The sequence below is a fragment of the Lagopus leucura genome, unplaced genomic scaffold (genome assembly GCF_019238085.1).
Source record: "Lagopus leucura isolate 7727_CA_CO unplaced genomic scaffold, USGS_WTPT01 Super-Scaffold_73, whole genome shotgun sequence".
NCBI classification, from domain to species: domain Eukaryota; kingdom Metazoa; phylum Chordata; class Aves; order Galliformes; family Phasianidae; genus Lagopus; species Lagopus leucura.
In genome coordinates, this window is record NW_024962252.1 from 74,052,107 (window position 1) to 74,073,675 (window position 21,569).

At 36.8% G+C, this 21,569-nt stretch overlaps 1 protein-coding gene across 1 annotated transcript in view; it reads right to left on the reverse strand.

The window, feature by feature from the left end:
• Positions 1–21,569, reverse strand: part of BTBD9 (BTB domain containing 9) — a 111,847-nt gene that overhangs the window by 27,462 nt on the left and 62,816 nt on the right. The window contains exons 8-9 of the mRNA XM_042884972.1: positions 18,588–18,697; positions 9,872–10,061 (exon numbers count right to left, since the gene is read on the reverse strand). Coding sequence (XP_042740906.1) covers positions 9,872–10,061; positions 18,588–18,697 — 300 coding nt within the window. The remainder of the gene's footprint in view (positions 1–9,871; positions 10,062–18,587; positions 18,698–21,569) is intronic.

Sequence of the window (21,569 nt, forward strand, 5' to 3'; positions counted from 1 at the left end):
AAGATTCACAAAGATCACAGAGTCCAACTCCTGGCTTCGCACTGCACCACCCAACATTCAAACCCAATGTCTGAAAGTATTGTCTAAACACTCCTTAAACTCCAGAAGCTTGGGACCACAACCACTAACCTGGGCAGCCTGTTCAAGGGCCTAATCACCCTCTGGTGAAGAACCTTTTCTTAATGCCCAACCTGACCCTCCCTGACACAGCTCCATGCTATTTCCTCGGGTCCTGTCACTGCCACCAGAGAGCAGAACTCAGTGCTGCCCTTCTGCTCCCCTTGTGAGGAGCTACAGCTGCCATGAGGCCTCTCCTCAGCTCTGGCCTGAACAAACCAAGCACCTCAGCCGCTCCTCACACTCCTTGCCCTCCCAGAACTTTCACCATCTTCATAGCCCTCCCTTGGATGCTCTCTAACAGGTTTATGTCCTTACATCATGGCACAGAAACCTGCACCCAGTGCTGGAGGTGAGGCCACACAGTACAGAGCAGAGAGGGACAACCCCTCCCCTTGCCTGGTGGCAGTGCTGGGCCTGGGCACCCCAGGGTATGGCTGGCCATTGGGGCTGCCAGGGCACACTGCTGACTCATGTTCAACTTGCAACCAACAGAATCCCCAGATCCTTTTCAGCCCCTCATTCCCAAGTTCATATGCACATCCAAGATTGCCCAGTCCCAGGTGCAGAATCTGGAACTTCTTGGACTGAAGTTAAACTTCATGCTGTTGGTGATTGCCAAGCCCTCCAGTTTATTAACATCTCTCTCAAATGCCTCTCTACACTTGAGGAAGGCAACACCATACCTTCAAGACCTGTATCCAAGTCATCAATGAAAATATTAAAGAGAACTGTCCCTGAAATGGAGCCCTGCAGAAACCCACAAGTGACTGGTCAACATCCTGATGAAACCCCATTTGCTTTTGTCCTTTGAGCTGGACCTGTCAGCCAGTTGTTCACCCATCAAGTAATGGATTTGTTTAACTACACACTAGATACTTTGTTCAGAAGGATACTATAAGAAACAGTTATCGAAAGCTTTGCTGAAATCCAAAAAGCTTATATCAATTATTCCCCTGTGAAATTTGGGTAACCCTGTCATAAAAGGAAATTAAGTTCATTGAACAGGACTTTCCCCTTATGAACCCACGCTGTCTGTGACCAATGACTGAATCATCTTCTATATGTTTCTCAGTAACTTCCAGAATAAGCTTCTCCATAATTTTGCCACGCATTGACTTGAGATTGACAGGCTGTAAATACTGGTATCTTCTTTCTGTTTCAGTTAGAGATGACTAGATGCAAAATCAGCATGATGATAATAATGCTCTTCAAACTACCCAAAATTCGGAAATTGCAATATTCTGAAGTGCACAGTCCACATTATGTCTGCTACGTAAAACCATGCTTTGCTGATTTTGTTGTTATTAAAACCCTTGTTCTCTGAACCCTAACACAACACTTATATGGAAAATATATACCATACTGCAACATACTGGCAATTACCAGTTGTTGCTATCTCTTGATCCTCAGGTTCTGTTTCCAGTGCCAGCTAACAATTCCTAGAGCAACAAATTGTTGGATTTTGTTTACCCCGGAAATTGCTAGTTAGTCAATGAACCTGCTATAGACAAGTAAACAAAGAGCAGCTAACCATCCAAAATGGCTACAACTGCACTGATGACTTAGATCAGAGTAACGACAGCCACACACAGAGAACTGTGAAAGCCAGGTAAGACAGCCAATCTGGGTTTATTCTTTAGCTGAGTGGAATAGCTACTGCAGATCCACACTTTTCAAAGTGTAATAGACAAGGATCCAGTAATGAAAATAGCTGAGACGTTTGAAAAGAAAAGCAACTTGTGCCACTGCAAATTTTCCCAGGCAAAGTTTCAAGCTGTCTCTCTTTAATCATATTTCAGAAGAGTGTTCAAGTTTCATATTATGAATTCACTTCTTGTTGAGAAAATCTTTCTTGCTTTTAGCTGCTACTTCTGCTGGAAGAAACATTAACTGCAAACATTATTGCTCACTTCTAACATTGAAAAACAAGACAGCTAGAGGGGAAAAATGACCTCACCATTTGCTGAACACAGAATCCTTTCTCTTACAGAGAAACGTTGTCCAAAGCAGTAGCTGGACTCTTCAGAAAGGGCTTATTAAGGACGTGTGACTGTATTGTTGCTTTAAAAACAGTGCTATTTCCTTCTGTTTAGAGCAATCTGGTTAGTTCTTTATTTTCTATTTTGGAATCCTAGCATTCAAAGTGGAATTGGGTCTACAGGACAGGCAGATTTTAAACAAACTCCCTCAATGCCCTCAGCTAAGCCCAGCTCATTAATATTATCAAAAATAATTGAGCCATCAAAAGTAGCTTTAAGAAGCTCAAACAAAACACTTAACAGAAGCCTTTTTGTACATTTGAATACTCTGCAAATGAAAAAATTCAGAGCTGGCAGAAAAAATAAAAATAGTTGCCCACAGCAACATTTAAGGCTTAACGAAAAAAAAAACAAAAGAAAGAAACAAAATCCAACCCCCGAGGCCTCATCAGATCTTCCCCATTCTGCTTTTCTACAGCTAGAAGGTGTCCAAATACTGAGACTGAATGAAGCACACTCTCTGTTTTAAAAAAACAAACAAACAAAAAGTTTATGAGTTAAAATCCTTCATCTGTTAACTACTAATAGTACATGCTGAATTGATTGAATATCTATGTTTAGATGAATCTTCCAAATGTTAGAAAGACAGAAAAGAAAAAAACATACATAAATTTGTTTTCTTTTAAATGGTTGCTAAAATGTAGCTAATTATGGTTTTCAATAGGATCCTTTTCATCACAGAAGCTCAGTCCTGTTTCTTTGATCGAAGTTTTCAAAGAGTTTGAGTATCAGAAGCATGCTAGTGAATGTAATTACAATTAACAATACTGTAATCAAAACTGGCTTGGCTTCTGAATAAAAGGCTAACTGGAAATATGTATAACATGTACTCCTTTTAAGAATGTGTGCAATTGCTCTCTCCCAAAACAACTTAGCCCAAGTTAAAAAGCTTGAAAAAGCATGTGACTTGGGATTATTACAAAACAAACAGTGAAAGAGAAGTGGGAAGAATCTTTCCCAGAATAACTCAGCATGAATGCTTAATGTAGCTTTTTCTTTCTTTGGGACTTGTGAAAGAAAAAAAAATAATTATTCACCTCTCTGAAGTATCTTTTGTAAGAAAGAGACAGAAAGAAGACTTTACCATAGAGTCTAGTTCAAATTTATTCTGCATGAAATGCCTTTCTGGATAAGCAGTTTGATAAAATGAATATTCACCAGTGCACACTGGGCACAAGGATCACTTTTTATGCCAGGTACAATAATTTTTCAAACACATCCCAGGCAAGTTACCAGGATAAACTTTTGTAGAGAGATTGTGTTTTGCTATGATGGATATTAATTCACTTCAATGAAAATGTCAGGCCTTGCTCTGGAAAGGCAGCTCTTTAAAGTAAAATTCCCTGTGACCCTAGAACTCTCTATATTAAAATAAAAAGTTAGGTTAGCTCTTGTTGGTAATCTGTGCCCTCAAGATAAAGAAGGAAAAACTGTACAAAGCTTTATCCACATCATTCTCTGGAAGATCAGGAGTTTAAACATACGGCTAATATGCCACTTCCTTGGGCATTTAAGTGTAAGCCTGTAATCATTTAATGTGATACTATTTTTTCCATCACATGCTGAAGATGCCTCATTTTACACAATAACCAGTTTTCAAACGTAAATAAAATTTCATGTTATATGTATGGGAAACTGACTGTATTGTCTGCTACATCAAAAGAGGCTGCCGTACTTTCTCAGCAGTACCTCCCTGAATGTCACGTGTTCCCCTGTGATTGATTGTTCTGTGCTTGTATGAGTATTCTGTGTTGTCTCTGCAGAATCCCCCCAAAGACTGTCACTGTTTAGTTCAGGCTGCTATATAACTATTTAAACAAAAGGTGATAGCAGAATACCAAACAATAGTGGTGAAACTTACATGATGGCATTCACTTTCTAAGTCAGCATTTATCAAATACAGCATACATATTTCATAGTATTATGCTCATAAACAATTTGCACATGCTTACAGAAATCCAAAAGACAATAGAAAACCAAAACATGAGGTAATGACATTTGTTCAAAAATGGGGAAAAAAGAAAAGCAAGCTCATGGAATGAGTATTTTTTTTATAAAATTACAATCACATTTTTTACTCTGGTTGCCTATAATCTCCTTATATTTTCTGCAGCAGAAAGTTAATCTTTTTTTTTTCCAGGATACTCCAAATGAGTCAAACTCCTGCATATTTTCCACGTGCTTAATGCGATCGTTTATTCTGAGTCATGATCTCACGCTCAGTTCAGGCAAGAATAGAAAATGAGCAGCAAAGAAAGAAAAAACTTTGTAAGGAGAAAGTGGTATTGAATATCAGAAAGTGTAAAAGCTGTACAGGATGATGATATAAGCAAACAAAAAACACATTGAAGCTTCCTGGTACCACTTATTAATTTAAGAATTAATCTGAATACCAATAACAAAAGAGTTAACCATAAAGTATGGATATTAATAATAAAGTATTCAAAGAGATTAAACGGGGATAAATGTTTAATCTACTTTCACAGAGTTGCAATACATTTGTATTTACTTTAATCTGAAAGCCATTATGGTACAGAAGAATTCTGCCTCCCTCTGCTACATGTTATTATAGCAAGTCCTGCTCTTCATTCTATTTTGGAAATTCATAGAAAAAATATAAAGCTATCAGCCAAAATTGCAGTGTAATAGCATTAGTTTTCTGTACAAGACAAACGTAGGGGGAGTTAAAGCTATTGTGATATGGCAGCCATTTCAGTATTAAGGCTTTAGCCATTTAAAAGTTAAAAAAAAGGGAATTATATCATGTCTATTATGTTAAACATGCCAATTGCTGCCTTTCTGCATCTAGTTATATTTAATATTTTTTTCTGTCATTGGTAAGTGCCTTTTCAGAGAGGAAAAACAGTGAGGTTATTTTCTCTCCAGACAGACAACAGTACAGAAGAAGCAGCAGAAGTATGTTTTTCCCTGCTGACTGTTTCAAGTATCTCATGAGCTGTAGTATGGAAGAGTAATACAGTCATTATATTAAGTAATAAATATATTTTTAAAATTTCTATAATCTAAAGACATTCTTTATTTATAATTAATTTTAAACAGAAGCTTTTCCAGTTCTTTTCTAGCAGAATTTTCTACTGATCACTGACTAAAGGGTCATAAATAGGATCCAGGGAACCACAGGCCTGTCAGCCTGACCAAGGTACCAGAAAAGGTTATGGAGCAGATCATTTTGAGGAAGATCACATGCCATGTGGGGGACAACTGGGGGGATCAGGCCCAGTCATGCTGTTGGTGGTGTTGGTGACTGAACCCAGTCAGCATGGGTTCACAAAAGGCAGGTGCTTCTTGATCAACCTCATCTCCTTCTATGATTGAATGACCCATCTGGGGGGTGAGATGTAGTCTTTTTCCTAGACTTCAGCAAAGCCTTTGACACTGTCTTCCACAGTATTTTCCTAGAGAAGCTGGCAATTATTGGCTTGGACAGGTACACTCTTTGCTGGGTAAAGAACTGGCTGCAGGGCCAGGCCCAGAAAGCAGTGGTGAATGGAATGAAATCCAGCCAGCGAGCAGTCATGAGTGGTGATCCCTAGGGGAACCACTTAGGGTTTTTCCTATACAATATCTTTACTAATGACCTGGATGAAGGGACTGAGTACATCCTAATTAAGTTTCCAGACAAAACCAATTGGGAGGAAGTGTTGATCTCCCGAGGAGTAGAAAGGCCCTACAGAGGGATGTGGACAAATTGGATAGCTGGGATAAAGTTCAACGAGAACAAGTGCTGGGTGCTGCACTTTGGCCACAACAACTCCAAGCAACGCTGCAGGCTTGGGGCAGAGTGGCTGGAAGACTGTGTGGAAGAAAAGGCTGTGGGTGTGCTGGTTGACTCTTGGCTGAGCCAGCAGTGTGCCCAGGTGGCCAAGAACTCTAATAGCATCCTGCCTTGTATCAGATGTAATGTTGCCAGCAGGAGCAGGAAGATGATGTACTCAGCACTGGTGAGGCTGCAACTCAAGTACACATTTGCCAATGTGCCTTCTAAGCAAGGCCATCAACAGAACACTGAGTTGCATCAACAGGAACTGAATCAGCAGAAAAAGGGACAGAGATTATTCTCTCTTATTTGACACTCATTAGACCCCTACTGGTATATTGTATCCAATTTTGTATCCCAATACAACACTGATACATCTAAGCAAATCTAGCAAAAGACCACCAAGACACTCCAGAAGCTGGAGCAGGTGCACTGAGAGACTGAGGAAAATATCTTGCTCAGCCTAAGAGAGCTTGAGACGGTGGAGGAACTCCACAGCATTTTTCAATACCTGAAAGCAGGTTATCAAAAAGAATGAATCAGGCTCTTTTCTCAGGTACACCATGGGAGAAATATAAGACAGTGTTCATAAACTGAAGTTCCAGATGGCCTAAAGCCATGAGAAAACAGGAACGACATTAAAGAGAAAAAATGCATGGTGTGGAAAACTGAATATTGGAATAAGCTGCCCAAAAAAGTTGTGGATCTCTTTTCTTGAAGGTTTTCAAGACCTGTCTACATAAAGCCATGAATAAGATGGTCTTAGTTCTTTCCTGGTAATGCTATTTTGATGAAGAGGCTGGACAAGATCACTTTCTCAAGTCCTTTCCAACATGCCTGATTCAAAGATACTAAAATAAATTGACAGATCTGGCAGAAAACACGCAGATAACATATACTCAAGAATCATTCAGCTCTCTGTACATTTCTAATGCATATTTGAGCACCAGTAGCCCTGCTCTTCTCAATACTCAGAGTTTAGTTGCCATAGTAACACATTTTGACTTTGAGGCTTTCTTCACTGGAATTCTGATTTCTAGAAACTAAAAGCATCTACTACCCTTTCAGTTTTGTTTTGTTTTGTTTTTAAGAAAAAAAAAGTTTATGTATTTAGTATCTCTGATACAAACATACTTAATGGCATGCTGATGTCTCCAAATGTAAAGGATGTAGACTTTAATTTCTAATTCTTCCATTAGAATCTAAACCCAATGACTCAGTTTCTGGGGGAAGAACAATTCATGACATTCTGTAGTGTGGCTAGCCTAAAGGAAGTGCTCCTGGAAATGTTATCCTAGTGGAAGAATGAGATCGAGGAATTTTTCAAGTAAGCATAATAGGAAAACAGGCAATTAATACGATTTAATCAGGTCTGGAAGACCTGCTAAAAAGAATAAATAAATAACTCTACCACTTGCATTAAGATGAAATAGTAAGACTTCCAGCTTTGCGTCTGTGTGTTACTTGACCTTTGTTCCAGCCATAGATTTCCCAGAGTCAGAGATCTTTGTCACTGTCTTCCACATTGCAGAGTAGGAGACGTTACAGAGCCATGCCAAAGAAGCAGCTGCTATGTAGTAAAACCGCCTTCTCCATTCGAAGGGGCATCCTTTCCTCATCTGCCTATCATCTGACACAGATATTAGCTTAAAACACTTGTTTTTTTTTCTAGGCAGAACATGAAAATGAAAGGATGACATACTGCTAACATCTCTCTCTCCAGGCAAGGCAGGATATCATGTCTATCAGATCCTGCTGCTGCTGCTGCTGCTTATTATTGTCATTTTTTAAGGAAAGATGTTCATTTTGCTTGTATCGTATATGCAGTATGTATATGCGTATATATCCATGAAAAACAGATGAGACTGATCTCATAAACAATTAAATGCATATTCACTTAAAAATATCTAACAAAAATGGTTATTATTTCACTCTATATGCTTTCCAATTGTGCAATTATTTCCTGATAACCAAAAATCTCGTTCATCTAATACATCATTAAATATTAAGTTTTATTAAAAACAAAACAAAACAAAAACAACAACAAAAGCCAAAACCAAAACAAACATTTTAAAAAACAAACAAACAAACAAACAACACAACCCAAAATCCTGCTTAAGAAGAATAAATGCTAGCATTACATTTAATGCAGGAAAGCCAAACTATTGCACTAACTTGAAGTGACAGTGATTCACCAATTTAAAGATAGCAGAAAATTCTAAGGCTGGGAGACAGAGGGACTATGAAATGAAAACAATACATTTTAGTTAATACACTCTTCTCTTATTCCTTCACATGTGCAAGTCTCTGCTGCTTCAAATTTAAGCTCAAAGTGGCATGAAAACATCGTAATTACATTTTCAATTACCTCTTTAAAGATATCCGACTACCGTATCTTTTTAGTTTTCTACTTGCGATGCAATACTTAATTTAACAATAAAAACATCAAACTCAAAAGCATAAAATATTCACTGCCAAAGTGGAAAACTGCCACCTATGCTTTTTATTCAACTTGTTGCACATGGTGAGAACAGTGCTGGACTCACAGTATGTATAACTTGTGTAGCAAGGAAACAGACATCTGTAATGGATAGAGTCTGGATTTCTGACTTTAAACTTTCATGTTTATAATATCACAGCAGTGCTACAAGCTGAAAACAAAAGACAGAGCTTTGGAAGAAAGGAACCATTTATTTTCATGATTCAGGGATATTGGAATTTTGTACTTTTTTTTCTTTTTTTTTCTTTTTTTTTTTTTTCTTCTCTGAACTCAGTTAGAAAGTCTACTTTTTCAGAATACGAATGTATAGTGAGTAGACAGAGAAGAGGATCCAAGAAAACCAACCACAGTTTCAGGCATTTTTTTACACCTCCTTACTGATTATCTCCTTCAGCCTGAACAGTTTTAGACTTCCATTTTTTCCATTGCTGGAAAACAAAAACTGGCAATTATGAAATGTCACATCTCACTCACTAATCAACTAGTCTAAAGAGACAACTGATAGGCAGATGGCACAGATCGTAGCAATATATACCTATCTTGGGCCTCTGCTGCTAACAAGGACCTAACCTGCAGTTTCTACATTCACTCACTAGAGCTTCAGCTTCAGAAAGCTTTCTTTTTTATCACAGAATTAAATTAAGTTCCTGACAACACACTCTAAATTTACAGAGAACAAACAGACATCAAGACAAGGTTTTGAGTGCCTGATATTGTTAAACAAAATCATTTACATTCTGAATCTGAAGTTGGAAATTCTATTTTCTTCTTCACCTGTTTACAGTCCTGTTCTCCAATCTATTTCCAAAGCACAAAGGAAAACTGAAGAAGTGCAAAAAGCTTTTACGTTACCCAAAAGCTGGTTTGTCGTATCCACAAACATATCCACTGTGAGAACAGACCAGAAATACAATCCAGATCTATATAACATAATTAATCCAACACTGTAAAGCAATATTCAGTTTACTGTGCCCTTATTATGTACTTCATATTCAAGTTAAGAGCTTGTGATAATTGTATAGTGAAAAGGAAACCTAGCTGACTCTGATATGATGGCTCTCCTCAATAAATGTTTCAGTTTTCACAATGAGATGCATATGAAGAACTGCTCATACTGTGATCACAAGTGAGGCTGCAATTGAATTTCTATTCTACTATAAATATACATCTTTAATCTTACAATTTGACTATTACTATTATTATGCCTTTGAAATACAATATTTTCTGGAATTGAACTGCTGTCTCTTGACACACAATTCATGTATTTAATTTTTAACATAACCATTATACTGAAATAAAAATGTCAAAGGACAATTACTAAACTAGACACCTCACTACCATAATTTCCAAACACCCTTTATTCTAAAGAAAATAACTGTATTCAGCAAAAGTCTCACCGTTGCCTTTAATTTAGAGAAAAATAAACCCTCTTACCGTATAGATCCAATCATGTAGGGCTGTGCCAGTTGTACTACAATAGCTCCACTCCCAAGCTGATGGCACGTGTACCCAGAATCCCAATCATAGTTTTTTGTGTCTCCATTCAACAAGGCATTGCGACTTCTACTGACACCCTCAATCACACTGGCACAATCTGCAATTGTTGCAACGTTTTCAGAAGGAACTGCAAATTAAAACATGAGGAAGATACACACAGTGATACAGTCAAAAAACAGCTCAGAGCTCAGACAGTAATGATAGTCATTGCCAGCAAAAAGACTGGAAAAAAAAAGCACCCCAAAACTGAGCTATCAAAGTATTGTCAACACAAAGAAACATTAATTCTTGTTCAATATAAACTATGAAGCTCTGTTATACAAGTGCTTCAACATTTATTTTTGGAATTACATATTCACCTAATTATCTAATTACCTTTGTTTACATTTAAACCAATACAGAACTCTGTCGGTAACTGAGAGAGACTCCCAAACTTTTTCAATCTCATCATTCAGTAAGATGATGACTGGACACATAAAAGCTATTTAAGATGCCCCTATTCATATGAGACATCTATGTCTCACCCTTTTTTCTTTTTAAACTCCCTAGAAAAAAATTCAGATTAACAAGGTTGCAAAACGCTGTTCTCTGAACATGCAAAAATAAAGGTTATCTGTTTATTCTTTTTATGTGGTAAATCACAGTGAAAACACCATTTTAGCTCAACGATAATAAATATTCTTTGAAAAAAAAGCTAAGACTGTCAGCTTCTGATGAAGAATGACCAATATATGTGTGGTAACAATGAACAATTCAACACAATTTCCAAAATCTCATGCCAAACAAACCAGAAAATCAGAAAAAGAACAAATACGCCAAAAGATGAAATGTATAAAAAATTTGAAACACTGACAACTAAAATCTAAGGTTATTTGTATTTTCACATAGGGAAACAAGTAAAGTATAGTATAGATGAAAATGGATTTATGCAACATCTTAAATCCACTTCAGAGTGAAAACTTAATAACAGACAGTGATTTTCCCTAAAATATATATTAAAACTGCTATATCATCTGAAAATAGCTGACATACTGCTGTAGGAAATCTCGGAACAAATTGCAAAGTCTCTAGCCACAAAAGAGCTAATTTTCTCTGAGGAGCTAGGATTCCAGTACCTGAAGGGGGCATACAGAGGAGATGTAGAAGGGCTTTTTATAAGGGTATGTAATGATAGGACAAGTGGCTTTCAACTGAAAGAGGGCAGATTTAGATTACTTGTTTGGAAGAAATTCTTTACTGTGAGAGTGATGGGGTCCCAGAACAATTTGCCCATAGAAGCTGGAAATACTCCCTCCCTGAAGATGTTCAAAGCCAGGTCGGATGAGGCTTTGGGCAATCTGGTCTAGTGGAAGGTGCTCCTGCCCACCATAGGGAGTTGGAACAAGATGATCCTTAAGGTCCTTTCCAATCCAAACCATACTGTGATCACATGATTCTGTGTTTTAAGTGTGCTAGTGGTGCTGGGAACAGAATCTTAAAGTGGAAAAAAACCTGCTCATTTGCAATGTGCTCATAAAATGAGCTCATTGGCTCATTACAAGCCAAGTAATAATTCAAGGCAGCGAAAAAAATAACAGTTTTCCCCAAATTTACTGCACTATCAAACTTGATACCATCACTGCGTGCTCATCAGAAACTAGTAAAGTCAGTGCATTCTTATTCTAGAAATGTCTTGATTTGGTATTATTAAACAGAGACATTCAGAAATTCTCAGATTCCTATGGGGAAGAAAGAAGCAGACATGAGGTGTACTTCACTAGAAATTATCTGACTAAAGCAGAGACCAACAATGCAAACAATGTCCACAGGCATCAAAACGGAATTTGCCTTGGTTTTCTTTTCTTCCCCTCTTCCCTGGCAGTAAGAGAACTTTTTGAGTACCCATTTTACTTAGGCATTAAAGCATCTTCTATACAGTGCTGCTTTTTGTAGGAAATAGAAGCTACCAGGTTAAAAAAAACATGTACAAGATACAATGTCAAAATGAATTTTCATGCCAACACTGTGGAATATTCCAGACACTCCATGAGCTACAAAAGTCATTAATTGAACACAGTACAACTCAGTTCATAAAATATTTTACCTGTGTGCCCTGTAAGCTTCACCCTGCTCATTTTCACATTTATATTTCTGTACTTATCCACAGACTCACAAGATGTTACCCTGATTAGCCTAACTCCTTAACAGCCATACAGAAACCGTATTAGTGTACATTCACTGCCTTTTTTTTCTACAACGGTTAATTAGAATGTGATTCTAACTAATTGTAGCATGCAGAAGGTGTCATACTGCTTCTTCTCTCTAGGGGAGTCTGCCACTCCCTATTTTGAATGTTTATTATCTTCTTTAATATCTGCTTGATACATTTATTAAAAACACCATCTGGTGGGGACTCTGATCTATGCTGTATTTTCAATTCTTCTGGTTTCCTTCCTTTCTCCCATTAGATTTTCTGTTTAAATTCGGGTCACTTGTTTACAAGTATGTACTACCAAAAACCAACAGTCTCGTTTCTATTTTCTTTTTTTTTAATTCATCAAGCATCCAGCTATTACAGTAAGCAACTTTGTTAAAGAAAACAAAAGAAGAGATTACAAATATGGATTTTTTTTTTCCCCACTGTTTATACTCTCACAAATTGAACTTGCTTTTAGGGAATGGAAAAGACGTTTGCTAGCAAAGCATGCACATTCTGCAAGCAAACAACAGGAAGTGATTGAAGTTACATTATGGCAGCATCAAAACATTTATTAAAACTTACTTTTTTCCTTGGTCTTAAGCTGCAGTATGGAGCAATGAACTGCTTGGTAGTATATTTAATTATAGTAATATTATCTTAAAAAACTTGGATGCTTTTTAACCTGTTCAAATGCTTCCAAAATATCTGAGAAATAATCTGATTTATAAAGTAAGCTTCTACTAAATTGTAAACACCAATCTATGTCATGGATACTGCAATTGCTGAAACATACACAGTAATGCATACCACAGGCATTACATCGGAATGTGAAGACTTTAACAGTCATGTCTACAGCTTGGAAGAAAGAAAGAATTACAATTTTGACGGATTTTAAAAGAAAATTCCACTAATAATATTTTTCAACATGCAATTGTCAGGTTGGATTAAAATAATTACATAGAAGACTGATTTTTCAGGTGCTGAGGCTTGTGATTTTCTGATCCCCAAAAGCATACCAAAAGTGTACAAGCCATTAGAATTGGGCATACTTTTACATAATTGGCAACCAATTATCTACCTACAGAGCTGTTTCACTGAATACTGAAGGCTGTCTGAAGAAAGCAATGACAACAGTCATTTCAGAAATGTCCTAGGAAATAAGCCTTTGTTGTAGCACTGGAAACAGGAAGAAAAAAAGAAACTGGAACCATACGAGCAGATCGAAGACTGGGTAGCAGCTATGAAACTGACCACATCACTGTCCTTTTCTGTTGTAAGAGGAAAAAAAGAGGGTTTCTTGCAGTATTTAGATGGTTGTAAAATTTTAATAATTTCCTAGGGCTATGGTTGCAGAAGAGATGACTTACAATGCTGGGGAAACTCGCATTGCTTTGAAAGAACACTAACCTCTAAAAAGAGAAGATACAAAATGAAATACCTCCGTGTGTAGTTAACATTAAACTAGACATGAAAACAGCACCTCTTGTGGCTTCCTTGGAGAGAGTCAGCAGAATGAATGCTGAACCACACACTAGAAACCAATACAACTGCTTTCTGTCTGTTATACATTTAAATGTGACTTTTTGCTGTTGTTTTTCGTTTGCTTTTCTTTTTTAATGACTGTCAGTGAGCAAAAGATGGATGATTTTTTCTTCATTTTTTCCTTTACAAGTACTCTTAAGGTACTGAGTAGTGCATAAGTAGATGTTCACAGTGATTCATACGTATTGAACAGCATTCCCCAGAGGATGAACAAGGACATTCCAGTGTTTTATATCTATCTCTTGCTCTTTGGTCATTATTCATTGTTCCCTCTTCCATATGTAATGCACCAGTTTAAAAACACTCTGATAGACTGAGACAGATCACAGATAAACACAAATTCATGTAAAAGCCTTCCACGTTGCACTGCCTATGACCTTAACCAAGCCCAAAGTAGGACGGTGGACTAGGCAAACTTGTGTGCTACACAGTCCTTAATTGCACCTCAGCAGGGAGCACTGATTAAAGGCTTTTTAACCATGGGACTACAAAAGAAATTAATATTTTTCTCCCTTTGCAGCAGATAAAAGGAATAATTTCCTATACATTCAGGGGAAATATATGTATGAGAAGCCCCTGACCCATTCCTGTAGTCCCTTGCCATTGGGTAGGTTAGAAGGCATCACCAAGCATCACATCGTACTGGGTACTGCATCTGCATTCAGAGGACTATGCCTCCTGTTTGTAAAAACTTTAATTTGTTTTGGATTTCAGATTAAATATTAATGACTAAAGACCATTCAAAATTCAGCAGCTCACATTCATTAAAAACAAACACTGTGCTTTTGAGATTTTAAAAAATTCGCACCCCTGTTAAACAAAGCAGTTAAGTCAATCTACTGTGAATCCAATACGCAGAACTGCTAATGTGCATATGCATTTAGAGATAATATGCCAAAAGGAAAATTACATTTCCACTCTAACATCTGCATTAGAGAATAATTTCATATGATTGAATTAATTTCTGTCACTTACTTCATTTAACAAGACAACAAAGTGTATACCAACACTAAAACAGCAAGATGGTGCTAGAAAAAGTGTTTCCTGCTACTTCTACCTCAAAACTGTTAGTTAATTGTCAATGGGTGATATCAGGACCACATCCAGTACTATGCACTAACACTGTCTAAATCATCTTGCATACAAACTTTTAAATGTAACGTGTCAAATTAATCATCTGCAATGAAATCTTAGTATCTAAAAACACAGCAACATAAAACTGCTATAATGATGGCACTTCATTTTTATTATATGTTTAACAGTCTTTTAATCTTCACTTTACAGTGACAGCCATTAAATCGATACTATATATCAGTAATAACATGTCTGATAAATTACCCTATTTTTATATACAGCTTTCTGATCAAGTTGAATAGGTTTAATGAAAATTCAGTAATTACTTCTAAATCTATAGGATCCCTAAACAAAAACCTCTGTGGTCTTAATATTCTGGAATGAGATTTGAAATGAGGAAGTCCTTGAATAGTATCTTCAGTGTTGTTCGATAGGAGTTAGGGTCACAAAGGCCTTCAGAAATATGACCATGCGACTTTCAAGGAATGAGTAACATTTCCTTTTCTTAATTAAACAGTTTATAGAAAGAGCAGTTACGGTATTAAATTAGGTCAGAACAGACATTTAATCCCATACTACATAAACAATGAAGTCAATAACTTGACCCAATACCACTTTTTTAAGGGTTAAGAATGAAGTTTCTATGCACAATGAAACTTAGAAGCAACCCATTCCGATTATTGCATTTTCATATATTTCCTGGAGCTTTCCCAACTGCTTTCAATTCACTTCTACCTATCCAGTCACATAGAATAGAAATAAAATAGAAATTACAGCGTTATGAATCACATTAGAGCATTACGACACACCTTTGCCAACTATTCTATTTGTAGTTACACAAAATTTTTTTATGGAACTGGGACAGTCTGCTTGATACAGTGAGTCAGACAAAATGTTTCCTTAACAGTAACCATTACAGGTATGTAAAACCAAGCACTAAATGGATATAAGGTCATTTTGCTGGATCAAAGCTGTTGAGAGTATTTCTCAAGAGGAAACAGACATAATTTCTGATGGAACAGCCAGTGTCCCTGCACCAATTCATAACTGGCCTGTCCACAAGTGGTTCCAAAATCTTCCCATTTGTCCCTTTCTCACCATAAAATCTGCATATATTCAACCACTGCTGCCTCATTTGCAGTCATAAGTTGATCCACATATTTCCTCTTTCAATTAGCTACTCTGTGATTTCTTACTGCTTTAATTTTCTAAGAATTGCATTGACTACCATCACTTCAATATAAAAAGCTCTATGGACCTCTATTTGCTTATTGTAAATTACATCAAATGACGTACAGCTACAACAACTGATTTATCCACACTGAAAGACTGCATAGTTCCACAGTTCACCACTGGATACTTATTAGTATATATCCAAAACCCTGTTTATAGTAACCAAAAATGGGTTTGGATAGAAGTGGTGGATCTAATTAGAAGATTCTAGAGCAAAGAATCTATGCAAGGACCATTACAGTGTCCTTGTGGTATGTGCTGTGATCTCTCACATGCTAAGGTATGTAATTCAGTACACCTAGAGCTCCATGAGCTCTAGAGTCCATTCATGCAAACATCCTGTTTTTTCTTCTTACCTAAAGGCGTTGGAAAGTCCAAGTCCCACTATATGTTTTCTAATACAAAAATGCAAGAAGTATGTCATGATGTGCTACAGAACTTCTCCTAAGATTGAAGTAGGTTTTTCATATCACTACCAAGAAATGACCCTTCCAAATTTTAACAACTATCAGGAGATGGTTTCAAAACTTGATAGCCCAGGATGAAGAGAACTATAACCACAGCATAGGTTTCACCAGCACCTATTGATAACTAATAGATTCTAAACAGCATATGCATCATTCCATGTAATTTTGCTGAATGTCAAATTTGTAATCCCACACTGGCTCAAGAGAAGGGTGTAAATTAACAGCTATCCTTACAAAGTCTACATCGCTGGCTGCTCAGAGCTCAGTGAATTTTACCTAGTAAGTAGTGAACCTAGTTTACCATATATTCATGCATATTGTCTTTTTCATCCTCTACTTGGTTCCAATTTCCTCTTCACTGTTAACACTCCCAGATGTGTAGCAAGATACTCTGCCATTAGTCAGCAATTTTCTCATTAATTCACACTTTCAAATGTCACCAGAAGTACTTCACAATGCACTCTGCTACACATACACTGCATTTCCAGTTGCATTTTAGGAGGGCAGCCTGTTCTGAACAAGGAATAGAATTTCTGTTGTTCAGTGACTTTGTATGCAGCTGCGTTACCATTTGCAAGGCTCAGCACATTTTTATCTCTGATAGTAAGGTCTGTTGTGAAAAAGAAAAGTGAAAATGATAGAAGTTCTCTGTAGTGCTAGGAGGCATGGAACATTTTTATATGGGATCGGAGCCCATATATCCTTTTCTGTAAAGGTAGCAGTTAGAACTGGAAACAAGCAGAAGACAACCTACAAACGCCTCCACAATTTAACAGACAGATGAACAAAAGTCATGAAGCACTGAAATAGGAAATGGCAAGGTGATTTGCACATGGCATATGTTGGCAAGAATACTGTGGAAATTCAATCATGGAATACAGACATTGACAATCTAGCAACAAAGTGACTTGGCTCTAACAATCATAGCCTATATTCTATGATTTACATAACCATTTATAATATACAACTGGTGTTTGATGGAAGGTAACATATGATCATTCTTCAAAGCACAAAATATGTAACTACAATAAAGCATCTGTCGTAACCCAGTAAGTTTTAATAAGGTCAAATAGAGTCTCCATCTCTCAGATCCAGTTTTTCAGTCAGATTGTTTTCCTCAGGAAAAAAAGTTGAAAGTATGCCTCACTAAAAGTCTTCCCTCTGATGCTTTTTTTGTGAACTGTTTTCTCTTCCACCTACCAAAGGTGAATGCTTAAAAATTAAAATTTTGAACTCTTGAGGATTTTTCAGAATAAGCAACAATTTGTGATACTGTATCACAGCAGTAATGGGTGGTCTGAAAAAAAAATGAACTAGAAGGATTCTGAGTTTGAGTAAAACCACAGATGGCAGAAATCACTCCTACAAGTATACAAAACTAATTATTTTTCCAATGAATTTCAAGAACTTGCTTATCTGAGTTTATAGGAAAGAAAGCTCAGTGATCACTATAGTTGAATTAAGAAACCTACACCAAAACTTACTTTGACATAACTTACTTATTTTGATATGGTTTAGTAAACCATACCTGTCTAGGACTTCTATCTTAAGTAATGCAGTATTACAGAGTCGTAATTAAATTAGTATTAAATAATCTGTTTTGAGCACCATAAATAACAGAGATCCACCAGCATGGTGTTCTGGGAATAATGGTAGCCAGTATAATGTTCTGCCATGGATAGATGTGCCTAGAACTCTTCAGGGAAAAATCAACAGAGTTCACTTCTAGCAGCTGAAAGCAGGCTGCATAAGAGGCAGTAAGTGCCCAAATTCATCTTCACTGAAAGAAATAGCTCTGGTTACTCCATCCCTGTTAGGAAGTATAAGCAAACCTACCTGGAGGCAATAGCAACCACACTACTACATGAAAGGAAAAATCAGATTAGGAGCACAGAGAGACTCAATTACTAGTGGTTTTGTCAGCAGCAGTTAATTTAATTTGAACTTTCACATTCCTGCAGCACTACTAATTGATCCATAGCACTGGAATTTCAAAGCAGCCACAAGGACTAGCCAACTAATTCTACGCATACAGCATCATATAACTCAAAGATTTCCGTGTGGAAAGGGAAGTACAGCAAGTGTGAAGTCATAGCCAGTCTTAAAAGGCAAGTGTACCCAACAGTTCACGTAAAATGGAAGCAGTTGCATTTCTTACCTATCAGACCCTTCTCCAGAGCAAAGGTTTTGTTGGTAAACATGCATTCAAATGCCACAATATGGAAAACTTTGTTCACTGTGTTGTGGGTTCCAACGATGCGAATATACCTATGGAAGGGGGAAACAAAACCAAAATGTTTCAGTAGGACTGTATCGTGCCAAACTGTACAAGAGGGATTCACTTGCACAGAATCAAGTAATTGCTAAAAATAGTAAAAAAGGAATAAAAAACAGAGAAATTTCACAGCAAAATTTGGTAGGGTACCAAGAGAAAAAGAGCTGAGAAATGTATTAAAATCTCTCCAGAGTAATATGCCCAGAAAAACAGGAATAGACAGCACAGATGTATACTCAAGGAGACTTAAAAGCATGGATGTCCAACCTTTTGGTTTTCTGGGCCACGCTCACTGAAGAGGAATTGTCATGGTCCGCAAGTAAAATATATCAATGTCTTTGTTGCTGTATCTTTTATTAATCATACTAAATATCTGAACAGAAAAAAATTGTGAAACAAAGCTAGCTCTGGGTTTCATTCCTGGCTGTGTAAAGTTGTACATTTAGACTCTAATTCAAAATCAAATAGAGCTTCTCTTGAACATCATAACTTATTCACTTTTATATTACCCTGGAGGCTTCACATTCTATAAAGTCATTAATCTTGACTCAGTCTGATTCCTTCATTTTCAGAAGAGATCCAACAGTTCCTACCATAAATTTTTCATATAAATAGAATATTGTACTCTATTTCAATAAACATTGAACAAACAGCATAGAAAACTATCTTGAACAAGTACCATCATCCCACAGAACGGGTTACCTACAATACAGGAAGCGTTTTGTGTTACATGAACCCATTTCAATTAAGAACCACCAGAATGTACAGACCTTCAGCAGTATCACTTGTCTGCTATATAATACAATCTTTTGCTTATTCAGTACAACTAAAGTTCCAGAGTAATGGCTGCTCACCAACAGAATAAATCTGGCTTGTGTTCATCATATCAAGTTTTAAAGAAATGCAGATTTCAGTTCAGTGAGAGTTACTGACCTCTGATCCTTTTAGATAATGTAATGAGTTCATTGAAAAACAAAGTTCATCCATTACATGTCTTTTTCCATTTACAAAATGGATATACAGATGCTCAACATTTCAATTAATTTTAAAAATGACTTATATTATAATTGCTTGAAACAAAACAGACAGGTATGTTATTCTCTATTCAACTTGTAGGTCAATTATCACAACTATGAATGATGCAGAACTTAGCTTTTGGCATGTAATTACAAGTGCCTGCAAAGAACACGGCAGGAATGTTGATTCACAATCAGGGAAACAGGAGTTCCTCCCCAGACACGTTCATGGAAGTGAGCCAGCTGCAGCTAGCTGATATATGAATGCTGTACTTTGCAACAAAGTGGCAAAAATTGATACCAGCCTCCGTTTTTTTTAACACACTGAGGGTAATCCGTAGCGCACAGTCAGCCACAGCAACAGCAAAATCACAACAGCGAACCAGAAGCAAGAATCACCTAATTCACTGCGGCGTGAGAGACCCTACAGTTTCTACTCACAAAGCACATGAGAGTAACACTAGACAACAGATTCAAAATAGAGTTGGCTCAGAAGCATGATGCTGATGAGAAACTGCAACGTTACCCATGTCAAAATGAACAGTAAAGTTTTAATTTAAAAGATATAGATTGCAGAAAAATGTCTATTATAACTCATGATATGCTTGAAAATGCAGATTTTCCTAAGCAATTCTCTGACAGAAGGAAATGCAACTGAAGCACGATTAACAGTAAAAGCATCCTTCATGCAATCAGAGCATATGCACCATCTCATCATTTTGTTGGAGCAATTTATTAGATGAAATACAAGATTACAGGTAACAACATTAGTAAGTACAATTATTTAGCAAGTGCGCATTTACGAACGCTTAAAATGCACAGAATGTGAGCTAAGTGATCACTTTTAAAGGACAGTTTCAATATCAGCAAAAAGTACATTACCATTACCATCATCACCATCACAAGTACAAAAGGAGTTTGAAATAGAGATTTTCCATTGAAGTGATGTGTAGGTTATGGAGTATGTGCTGACCTTGAAAACAAAAGCTTCCATCTTTCCTTTTGTTAGCTATATTTTCACAATCTCCAAAGACTCTACCATTGACTTCTACTGCTTATTGAAAGCCTTAGAAATCATATGAATATTTCCTGTTGTTCCCTTTATTTTTATGTTCACATTACCCATAAAGAGCTGAACAAAATTATACAAATTGAAACACAAATTGAAAATGAAATTTAATGCTAATTTGACGCACAAGACACTGAAGAAAACAAGTGTACCTCAGTTATCTTACATCCACTCCCAGTACCATATTCTAACAGAAACAAGAACAGCCTGGTAATAAAGTACTGCAAAACCTGGGTGGGGTTCTCCACAATAGGTTCAATCAAAAACAAGGGAACTCAGTTGAAATCATAGTTAAAACATCTCTCATAGAAACTTAGGAATTCCTGTACTGACAATAGCTTACAGAAAAATGGTGTTCATATGATACACAGCCTCAGCCTGCAGTGCAACAAAATGAAGGAATTCTGTTTTAGTTACGCTACTCATCTCAGTTGATGGTATCGTGGTCAAAACTGAAGTTATATTGCATACCATAGATTTTAATGAAAAAATTCTTTAAAAAAAAAATAAAAATATCAGAGAAACAGTAAACTTACTAGGAAGGAGATAATTATTACTTATATTTGCATACCTACTGATTTTGGCTGGGAAAGAGTTAATCTTCTTTACACTAGCTCACACGTTTACGTGTTTTGGATTCACGACCTAAACAGTGCTGATAAGGCACTGATGTTTTTGATTAATGTTTGAGAAGGATGGATATCGATAGCATTGAAATGCTTTAGAAATTTCATCCACATGTCAGACTTCTCTAGGCACTCAGTGTGACTAGTATAGTCA